We start from the raw sequence: 11,630 nt of genomic DNA, 5'->3' as shown, positions 1-11,630 counted from the left end.
ATATATATAGCCTATATTCGATAGATAGACGTAGTTAAACAAAGAAACTCATAAACCCTTTATAGTAATTGTAATTATTAATAGAAAATTAACAATGGGATGAAGTAACTTACAAAGTTACGCGTGTGTTAAAAAAAAAAAAAAGAAAAACAAGGTTAAGTTGACGTTATTAGGGAAGAAACGTTTACCAACGATGTCATCTCCAGTCGATAACAGTTTCGATCACAAGGCGAAAACAAACTCGTAGAAGAATCCCAAATAAGCATAAATATTTTATAATGATTCCTCTAGACGTAAGAAAACAAAACAAAATTTAAAAAAAACACACACACACACACACAAATATTTTGACAAATGATAAATATACAATCATCTAAAACATACTTTTTCCCACGAATTATAAATGATGTCAAATTTATTGTCTTTTGTGACAGCTGATTATCCCCCTTTTCTAACAAATACGAGGTGTCTTAAGTGTCTAAAAGTATCTAATTTTCTACTAAACATATATAAATTTTTTCTTTTCTTTTTGATTTTCTTCTTTCAAGTAAAATTCCTCCGACGTCTGTGATTATTTTTGATACACTTGGAAATAAATAGAACCGTTATTAATACCGCTTGTTGCTAATATGTCAATCCAATGTATTAATATATAAATCCGTTGAGACGAACGTTCGTTTGGATATAACTTGTTAGTAAAAAGGAAAAATAACTTTACGGAAAACTTATTCATAATAAATGATATTTATGACGTGACATAAATTATTTGAGCTAAAAGTATATAATTAATAATTTATTGTAAGTTTTAGTGATCACACACACCCAAGAAACGTTGAAATTACACACACACGACGAAAGAAAAATTCCTATCTTTAATATATCTTAACTAATTTAAGATTTTAGTATTTAGTACAACGTCGTTATGTTTCTTTATAAAGTACACTCAACCCCCCCCTATAACACTGTTGATTTTTTCCGTTTTATATGAATTCCATGTTGTACGAGTCACTTAGATTTTACAAATACGTGAGCCGTTCACAGCCCTGCATACATATTTGTAAAATCTAAGAGACTACTATAAGATGGAATTCATATAAAACGGAAAAATCAGCAGTGTTATAGGGGGGTCGACTTGTACAGTACACAGTAACATAGAGATATGTGTGTGTTTTACTGTATAAATTACTTTTCCAGCTGTTTTAAAGTATGATAATCGGTCGAGAAATGATTCTCCTCTTAAGTTTTTACACTTTTTAACTTTGAAACGTCTAAAAATGCAAAAAAAAGTTGGGGGTTTTCTTCTGTATGTGTATGGGAGGGGAGATTTTTTTCGCCCACTTTGAAGCTTAATAACTCCTATACCTTTTATCGGAAGTTTTTAAAATTTTGCACGTAGGTTGATGTATTAGGGGGGAACGTTTCTAGAAATTTTCGGGAAAATCGGTGCATTGGTTCGGGAGATACGGCCTCATCCGTTTAATATCTCCTAAATCAATCTGAAGACTTAAAAGTGACAATTATTAGGGATGAAAACAAAGAATGGAGAGAATGTCCGGCAACAATTCTAACTTTTTAAAATTGATTATTAATAAAATAAGACAAGTCAACATTTTTTGAAATACAAATATGAATTTTTAACGTGTTTTAAGAAAAAAATAAAGATATATCACGAGGAAATCAACGAATTTCGATCATTTACAGGTCATGTTACAGCGTGTAAGTTACGTAGTTACTAGAAGAGTTAAAAAAAATAATAAAAAAAGAATTTGGAAAAGAAAAGGAATTTGATCTTCCTTAACGCATAAACGTGCTTTAGTAGCACCTATCTATTGTCCAGAGAGTATCTATTAGTAACAGTTTCCAAGTATTATTACTACAGAAAATTGTACAGCGAAAATGATATTACTTGGAGATAAACCGTGACTTCTGAGTTACTGGAGGCGTAACTTAACGTGACTGTCAGTAGCTACTGAACTAGAAGGGGAGTATTCAGTAACTATCTTCGGGGTCAGTTATTGCACTCTTTTCCGTGATATTGCTATACGTCTTTCAAGTGTTATTGCTAGATAAAAGTTACAGGTTAATGAATATAAGATACGTTTTTTTCTTTCTTCTCTCTTCCCCTTCTCCCTTTCTCTTGTGTTGTGAAAATAGAGCGAGGGTCATGATTGCTGCTGCACGTATACGTAGGGGAAAATACGAATTGACCAATTGTTCGGTCAGTTTTGAAAGTTTCTACTTGAAAAAGTTAAATTTCTAGTTTCTCCCGAATTTTTTTCTATGTTTTCTTATAAGATAATTAATTTACCCGATCGAAAACAGGTGTATTTACTTCATTAATGGTAACTGTAAGTTTAGATATCAGAGTTTGTAGTAAAAGACACTTATTAGGAAGATGAATTTACAACGTCTGCAAAGTGCCGATCAGATCACGTCTTCTTCTTAACATCAGAGCTAACGGACCACACACGTTGACGATGTATCCCCATGCAAAGACCAGTAGCTTTAGAACAGAAAAAAAAAAAAAAAGGAAGAAGCACCCTCAACTATGCATTGGCTTTTAACTCCACTAACTAACTATGCCCGGGGGGTAAAAAAAATACATTTTAACACTAGCCTCGGGTTTGGTGTCTTTCTTTTTTTTTTTTACTTCTCTTTATTGGACAGGGGTGTGAGCGTGACGGTATTCTTCTTCAATCAACGATAGCGTGATATTCACTTCATGCATTTATTTGGTCGTCGATTATAATAGACCGCGTGATGATTTTTCTCAGATATTTCACCATAAATTGGGCTTTAATTTTAAGCAAATTAACACTATCGACAAGAGAGTGATTAAAAAATTTATTATTATTATTATTATAAATCTTTTAAGCACCAGATGGAAGCACGTTCTCATTAATTTAACACGTGGAAAGGGGTAAAAATTGGAATAACAATTGGAGTAAGCTGAGTTTTTGCGGCAGAATTTTTGAATTTCTACAAAAAATAACTTCCAAATTCGACTCATAACTTGATATAGAATGTCCTACGTAATATCATTAAACACCTGTGATCTATTCTAAGATACAATACGAATTTAGGGGGGTGATTTTACCAAAAACTTGAATAAATGAGCTAACACGTTCTTGCCTCAAGCACGCATCTTTTCACGTATTTTCTATGAAAATATACGTTTAAAAAAATTTAAAACATACTTAAAATCTGTCAAAAATAGAAATTTATAGTGTTACTAAAATATAAATTTATAAAATAATTAATTCTAGCATATATATTTAATGTAATACACGTATAGAAAAAATATATATATATATCGAGCCATCTCTCGATATAAATTAGTCGAGGTATTTATAAGAATTGATTTTATCACACAATCTGTATAAAACATTAAAGAAGAAAGTAATGGATGTCATCTAATATTTATCTAATTGACACACAAATATCTGGAAGGAAGTGGCTATAAATCGACTAAACATTGATTAACACACCCACTAAAACTAACTCTAATTATATATAGAATTTTTTTTTAAAAATATTATTTAACATTTAGAATACAAAGTTTAATAGAAAAAAAAATAATTGACAGAACAATCGACTAAACAAAAAAAAAAAAACAATTTACAGACTGTTGATTCTGAATATATCAATAAGAGTTATTGACCAGGTAACAGGTATTTTCCCATGCTCTTAAACGATATTTTAAGGTTTTTTTTTTTTTTACTTGTTTACATTACTCCTTTGGTGTGTGATGTATGTCAAGCATGCTACTCACTAATTATGTCTTGTAGTCTTAACAAGAGTGTTCGGTGTACGATGTTGTCTTATCTCCTTCATGTGTACCCATTGATGTGTAAAATTCCCGGTCACACAGAATAAATGTAGTAGAATTTCAAATAAAACGGTTTTTTTTCTTCCTTCTTCTTCTTCTTCTTCTCTCTCATCATCTTCTTCTTCTTCTTCTTCCAATTTAAAAACTAGCTATAAATAATTACGTCCTGTTTCGTACAGGAATGTCTAGCAAGTTACGTAAGAAAAAGGCTTATTTTCCTAAGGAAAAATCATTTATCTTTGTATATAAATAAATAAATAAAACTGGAGTTTTATTCGCCGAAATACAAATTATTTTGTAGTTAAGAAGAAGAAGAAGAAGAAGAAGAAATGATTATTGTTTTTCAATATACATTTTAATCGAATGATTTCTCTTGGTTCGTTGTCTTTTCTCTCCATTATTATTATTGTTGTTTGATATTAAATCGGAACAGAAATATTTTATTTAAGAAATTTTGATTTGCTAAAAATAATTTAAATTTTGTGTAGATATTTTCCTATTTCGATCGGTATTATCAGCAATTTTTTGCATGCATCTCGCGGGAGATGGAGAAGCCCAGAAGATACGCTACGTTAGAAGGTAGGATAAATGAAAGTTGAGTGCATTCTTGTATTGGCTGAAGTCTAACCAATTATTTGATATTCCGTCATTCGGTAAACGAGAAGAGAGAGAGATGATGGAATACCGGCGATGAGATGCAAGTAAGTGAAGATGTCCGAAGGTCCTGCACTCGGTGGCCACATTTTGACGATGTGTTTATTGCGATTGTAGCGCCGCTGGTAGCTGTCGTCTATACTTTATTTATCAGGCGGTGAGTGGGGAGCCAACATCCCAGTCGGTAGCCTCTAGGGCAGCGTTGTGTCTGGACGGCAGTAATAACATGCCTAGCGTGCACCTCCTGGGACTAACCACTTCACCATCTTTCTCGGGGATGCAATAGTTTCCATCTTCCATTTATAAACAGTTTTGCTTAAAAAGTACGTGAGCGAAAGTTCCCTTGGTAACAACCGATCCATCACTGCCAGTCTAACTTTGCATGTGCCAGCAATAGCGTGTAATTCTTGCTAGATGTCCGTTAGGATGTAGCGTTTGGCCACATTGGGGCCTTCACGTGCTGTAGTCTGGTAAGATGTACGGCTTACACCGCAGGGACTCTTCCTGCTATATGCAGATGGAAGAACCATATCAGTCGCTTTGCAGGCGCTACCTTCCCATCCCTAGTCGAGAACGGGGAGGTGAGGGAGATGTGTTTTTTTCCCCATCCTTTTCTTTCCCCCGTTCGCTTTTCACTCTTCCGTCTCTGTTGGCCGTTTGTTTGAAGTTGGTTTGCATTCCAAGTCATTGCGAGCCGTCCGACTTGTAATTGCATTGGTTGAAGGCTGTAGTCTCGCTTGCTTTCCGCCTCATTTTTCTGGTCGAATCAGTTGTAGCACATCCACGGTTTCTGACAGAACATGTCCCAGACATATAAATCTTTCAGCCAACCTGTTTTTTCTCTCTCCCTCACTGACTCTATGTACTCCATCATCGCGTCGAGATACGAAGCCAGCATTTCGGATGTGGACATTCACGTCAAAGTATTTATAATAGAGGCCACATTTACTCTGTCCACTTTCTTTCTCACCAACTGTATTTAAATTCGCTCAACACTTACACAAATTGACTCACGTCTTCTCTTTTTGACAATTTTAATATCAATGGAATATTTTCCCAACAACTTTTGCTCGTTATTTCTTTTTAATATTCCGTAAACGTCAAAACGACTCCATACTTTTTTCTCCTACTTGTCAAATTAAATTAAATTCTAAAGTATTTACCGACGTCACCCAAACTAACTTATATTTATTACAAATTATCTAAAGATGACATTGCTACAAATACATTTATATATCATTTAAACGGCTCCTAACAAGGGAAAAAAAAACCCTCCTCCTCCTCCTCCTCCCTCGATTGTTAACTTGTTAGATTCTATAATATCATTATACTCTATAACATATAATCCACGTTGAGTGATTGTTCACGATCTAATTATTGTGTACGTCTCATTGTTTAGATAATAAGAGCGTAATATATCGATGATCGATAGATAGCTCTTAATATTATTTATTTGTAAATTTTATGCTATTTAAAGAAAAAATTTTAAAAGTATGCTCCTGATTAATATGTAAAAATAAATTTCTAGTAGAAAATAAAAAAAATGGCGGTATTCAAGGATAAAATATAAATTGGTCAGATGCATACAAGTGGTCTAAGAGCAATTACTAAGCAATTGAACGGGGTTAAAGATTTGAAATTGTCGTCACGCTCCTATGTAAATGCCTGGAGCTATGCAAAGGTGATCTAGGAGGTAATAAATATTCCGACATTACTTTGTCACAACAATCAGAAATTACAACGCAGAGGTTCGTCTTCTTAAGAGAATGAAACCAAACCACTCCGTCTCTATTTACTACATACACACATACTTATTAAACCTGTGACCAGGCGGGGATCTTTTCAAAATGCAGGATCTCAATTCCTCGGTTTCCCAGATGAGCCATTCCGTGTCCAGAAGTAATAAATCTATATACTGTCACGTCCGGGTAGCATTTTTACATGAGTACTGCAAATGACGATATCTCTAGTCCTCATCTTCATTTATCCTCCTCCCCTTTCGGTGTACTACGTGAAATTAAAGGGCATCAATGTAATCGATAAACGTGTTTCTACTGTTGATCCGCTGTTATGGAAGGCTAATTGGCTGGGACGGTAATAAATGGGCATTAAAAATACAATTAAATCCGACCGATCCTTTGACAGAAAGATATACATGCCGATGTTAACATGAATTGTATGGGTGAAAGACACGCGACGGGTATTAACGAGGTGTTAAACGTCGTATAAAATAATTAAATTTATTTATTTTAAGGAAGAATTACTGTGTAGAAGGGTTTAAAATCTTCATAGTACTTAATATTGCAAGCAAGTAGTTGTTGTTAAGCTTTATCGTGTTTTTATTTTATAACAAACCATTAAAAATACTTATTTTTTAAACGTAAAAATACCTTAAGAACATTTGTGACTTGAAAATAAAATGAAATTTAGCAAATTCCAGATGGCTGCTTTCGATCAGTTGATAGGTTTTATCGAAGAACGATGGGAACAAGCATGTTACTCAGAAGGTTGAGATGGAAACATTACTTCGTAATCTCATGGGAGAACGAAGTGTCATTGTTTTCATGAAAGTAGAGGCTACTGTAACGATGTTTTCAGCATTCTGTTCTCTTGTACTTTACAACTTCCACACGTGATGTCATATAGCTTGTTTGAAATAGCATCTGATGGAAAAAAACGTAAGAAGCCGCTGTATTTTATATATATATATATATNATTTCTTAATATTAAATCTAATAATTAAATTTATTTATTAAATAAATATGATGTTAAAATTCTGTTAATGGTTAACTCTTTTAATATTTTTCTTAGTAAAAAAAGTGAAATTTTTTGGTAAAAACAACATCCATCCTCTCAAACGATGCATTCTACATTGGCTGTAAGAAATGGAGGAAAATACTAACGCCCCTGAGGGTTGACGACAAGAAATGAGGCGTATATTTTTACGCCGGTGGTGTTAGTATTTTATCTATGCACAGGAGAAGCCATACCAAAGTATCTATAAATTTTAATACGCTCGAGACCCTGTTAAGTATATGATGAGTAGTCATTAACACAACCAAGTGTTTTAAAGGATATTTCTGTTTTTTTTTTTTGTCTGAATAATTGATGAAGAATATATTTGAGAATGGCATATTAATTAAAGTGCAACTTCTCTCCAACTCTATAATTTCTTTTAGATCCATTTAAAAAAAAAGGAAATAAATGCCTTTACCCCATTCACTGTAAGGGGGATATCGAAAATTAAACATGTAATATTTACATTCGACAAACATTCTTATATAATAGCCATTTTGAATAGAAATGTCAATTAAATCTCTGAAATAATTTGATGAATTTCCATTATATTTATTCATTTATCTCGTTTGTAAATATAATTATCAATAAATTCGATTTCTGATACAACTTTTCACGTTTAAACAGTCAAATGTATCAAGTTTGTAGGCTTATAATATATATAAAAATAACCAATAACAAACGTCATTTATAATGCTTGAAATGTTTTATCCAATTAGATCTATGTTTATTTTATCCAACCAAGTAGAAACTACAAATAAGGATGCTTATTATAGAGAAAATATTAAAACTAATCACGTAAGTAAACGTTCTAGCTTCGGGCCTTGTTGTTTTTTTCTTGAATTTTTTTTTCTAACTTTTTTTTTATATATATATATTTATATATATATGTGTGGCCTTTATAGTGATCATTCTTATCAAGAAGCCAACATAAATATTTTACAAGTCGTATTTCTTAACCGAGTCTTTCTGACAAGAAGGAGTGTTCAATTATGTTTAAGAATGCTTCGGAATGTAGCGAAGTAAATATGAATTCTTTTTTTTTTTTTTTTTGAGTGAACGTATTTTATAAAACACATTAAAAAAATCTACCGAAGCATTTATTCGACTCAACAAGATTATATCTGTACGATATTTTGTTATTTATACCAATCACGAAATACGTTCTCATGGCATACCTCCTATAGTCGAGATAATTCGTGGCAATTTATTCTATTTATTTCAAGCATAATAAATGCAAAATTTATTTATTGTTACATTAATAAGAACGAAATTTATATCAGTTGAATTTCAAATTAAGTTTAAATCATTATCTTCTTATCATCATCATCATCCTCCTCCTCCTCCTCCTCCTCCTCCTCTTCTCTCATATGAAAAGTATCATCCGCCTCATCCTCCTCTTCTCTCATATGCAAAGTATCATCTTCCTCTTCTTTCTTATGAAAAGTATCATTCTCCTCTTCTCTCATATGCACAGTATCATCTTCCTCTTCTCTCATATAAAAAGTATCCTCCTCCTCCTCCTCCTCCTCCTCTTCTCTCTTATGAAAAGTATCCTACTCCTCCTCCTCCTCTTCTCTCATATGCAAAGTATCATCCTCCTCTTCTTCTCTCATATGCAAAGTGTCATCCTCCTCTTCTTCTCTCATATGCAAAGTGTCATCCTCCTCTTCTTCTCTCATATGCAAAGTATCATCTTCCTCTTCTCTCTTATGAAAAGTATCATTCTCCTCTTCTCTCATATGCACAGTATCATCTTCCTCTTCTCTCATATAAAAAGTATCCTCCTCCTCCTCCTCCTCCTCCTCTTCTCTCTTATGAAAAGTATCCTACTCCTCCTCCTCCTCTTCTCTCATATGCAAAGTATCATCCTCCTCCTCTTCTCTCATATGCAAAGTATCATCCTCCTCTTCTTCTCTCATATGCAAAGTGTCATCCTCCTCTTCTTCTCTCATATGCAAAGTGTCATCCTCCTCTTCTTCTCTCATATGCAAAGTATCATCTTCCTCTTCTCTCATATGAAAAGTATCATCCTCCTCCTCCTCCTCCTCCTCTTCTCTCTTATGAAAAGAGAGAGAAGAGGAGGAGAAATTTCCTTAAAATTCCTATTTAACACAATCTTCCTTAAGTTTTGTACAAGAATATACTTAATTAAAAAACTTCATTTCTTAAAGACACTATTAAATCTAGTAAATTAAATCTGAAAAAAGAAAAGAAGAAGAATTCAATAGTTGCAACTACTAATTTAAGTATTAACTCTTTTGAGATTTGCCATGTTTTTCTAGCCACACATGTAAATTTATTACTGTATTTTTTTTCTCTCTCTTCTATTAAGCGACCAACCATTAAACTCTTTACTAAATGAGGGAGACTAGATCGAAAGATAATAGATTAATTAGTTAGTAGGAGGTTAACTGGATCATAATTGTCGAAGATAATAACTAGAGAGGGTTTAGAAGCATTTAAAATGGTATAATCGTAGACCTATAATGTATATATTCTTATTTACAGGGAGTTTGATAGCTTGAGGTAAAACTCCTCCCTTTTTGACTTAGATCAAGTTTTCTAACTTATTATTATTATGTTATTAGGGGTGAATATCTATAATTCCGAAATCTTGTCTCCTCCTCTAAAGGTGTACACGTGCCATTATTCAAGTCGACCCCAACCGAAAAAAGGAGAAAGTGATGTTAAAAGACATAGATCGTATGACAGAGGAATTCAAATTATAGGGGTTACGATAGAATTTTCGAAAGTTTCGAATATTTTAGATAAATTCCCTTTACAATTAATAATAAAAGAATAAAGACGGATTGTCACTTCGTATCAGAATGCAAATTAAGTTTATTTATACTCTTATATTTATATAAAAATTGGATATTTAAGAGAGAAAGAGAAGGAGAAAGAGATGCCACGCCATTCTCACCTCGTTAAATCGGTAACGTCTTATTAAACGACATTATTGCTTTATTAAACGTTAAGGCAATTTCAAAATAAGACATTACTTACGAGATGTGACATTCGATTAAAAAGTTGCAAATTAATGTGAATATAGAAAGAAAGATGTCACTGGAATTCAGGAGCTACCACACACGCCGTATCCCCCAGGCAGCCACTATGCTAGATGGAAAGAGGAAAAAAAAATAATAATAATTATGATACTAACAAGTGGTTACTTTTATTCCAGACGTAATAAATAGCTCCTGGAAAGTATCAATTAATTTCGACCAATGGAAAATTATTTTAAAACTACGTCACTCTTCTTTTAATTCTTTTGCTCTTTTCCATGTCAATGCCAGCCGACGCATTAAAGACATATATGTGGTAATCATCGATAATTAATTAACGCCGAATGAAAAATAATGCCGTTAATCTGACCACCAATCATAGTCTCTTCATTATCACTTTAATGTTTTTCTTCTTCCCTTCTTCTAACGTCACGCTCCAATTAAATATTGAGGCGTGAAACTATAAAATCACTGCATTAAATCAACGTCCCCTTTTTGACTTAGCTTTTACTAATGGAGATATCGAAATTACCAGACGTTTTAATCACTCAGCATATGTTCTCATTTGCTGCAATCAGTCGAGTCAACTAAACTGCTCCTCATTTTTCAAAAGAGGACTCTTCCATTCGGTTTTCAACACCAGAAAACACTACTACAGTGTATATAACACGTAAGAATTTCCGGATTCATTCTATTCTACTGATCGCTATCCAATGGTAACTTGGCTCTTGAGATTATTAGATTCCGTCACAGACAATCTCTTATTTATTTATTTTATTTTATCTTAATTTTATAAACTTTAATTTGCAATAAATCATACAAAAATTACACCTATCGAGCGCCGGGGAGTGTGGAGAGAGGAGGAGGAGGAGGGTGGGAGAGATTAAGAAAATGAAAGTATTCTTTTGTATTGTTTAAATGTATCAAACTAGAAACGTGCCTAGATGATTTTATCGATTGTTTTTTTTGTTTTTTTTTTTAAATCACGTGCCGTTTCCGTCAATAAGATTAACAATTTACAATCAACCCCTCTCTATTGTTAAGATCGCTTTTATTATATAGAAAAATGTTTTTTCTTTTCTTTCCTCCTTCCTCTTATAGATTCAAATTCGAGATAAAGAACCGAATTGATAGAGGCATAAAAAAAAAATATTGTTTGTTGATGGCATTCTTTTTACTTTTTTTTTACTACTTCAATTATTTACGCTGTAGTGACATTGATTATTAATTGATCGTGTAGTCGAAGAGAACGATTATCATTTTCCATTCGAGGTAATTGTCACTTGGTCACACGCTATCCATAATTTTGATTAATCGGCCATCTTCGACTTACCTGACGATGC

The 11,630-nt window shown here is 32.9% G+C and overlaps 1 protein-coding gene across 1 annotated transcript; it reads left to right on the top strand.

Annotated features, from left to right (window-relative positions):
• Window positions 1-7,981: 7,981 nt before the first annotated feature.
• Window positions 7,982-9,392, top strand: LOC111631315 (extensin-3-like). The gene is made up of 2 exons (XM_023375532.1): window positions 7,982-8,077; window positions 8,727-9,392. The coding sequence occupies exons 1-2, from the start codon at window positions 7,982-7,984 to the stop codon at window positions 9,390-9,392; spliced, it is 762 nt and encodes a 253-aa protein (XP_023231300.1).
• Window positions 9,393-11,630: the final 2,238 nt, after the last annotated feature.

This window comes from Centruroides sculpturatus, unplaced genomic scaffold (assembly GCF_000671375.1).
Source record: "Centruroides sculpturatus isolate CEXI.00-Female unplaced genomic scaffold, Cexi_2.0 scaffold293, whole genome shotgun sequence".
NCBI classification, from domain to species: Eukaryota; Metazoa; Arthropoda; class Arachnida; order Scorpiones; family Buthidae; genus Centruroides; species Centruroides sculpturatus.
The sequence above is the reverse complement of the archived record's forward strand: the minus strand, read 5'-3'. Positions and strand labels throughout refer to the sequence as shown.

Excerpts from the sequence above, each read along its gene's own strand:
- LOC111631315 (XM_023375532.1), top strand. The coding sequence starts at position 7,982 with ATGTTTTATCCAATTAGATCTATGTTTATTTTATCCAACCAAGTAGAA. Across the intron at positions 8,078-8,726 it reads AAAATATTAAAACTAATCAC|TATCATTCTCCTCTTCTCTC; the intron begins GTAAGTAAACGT and ends TCTTATGAAAAG.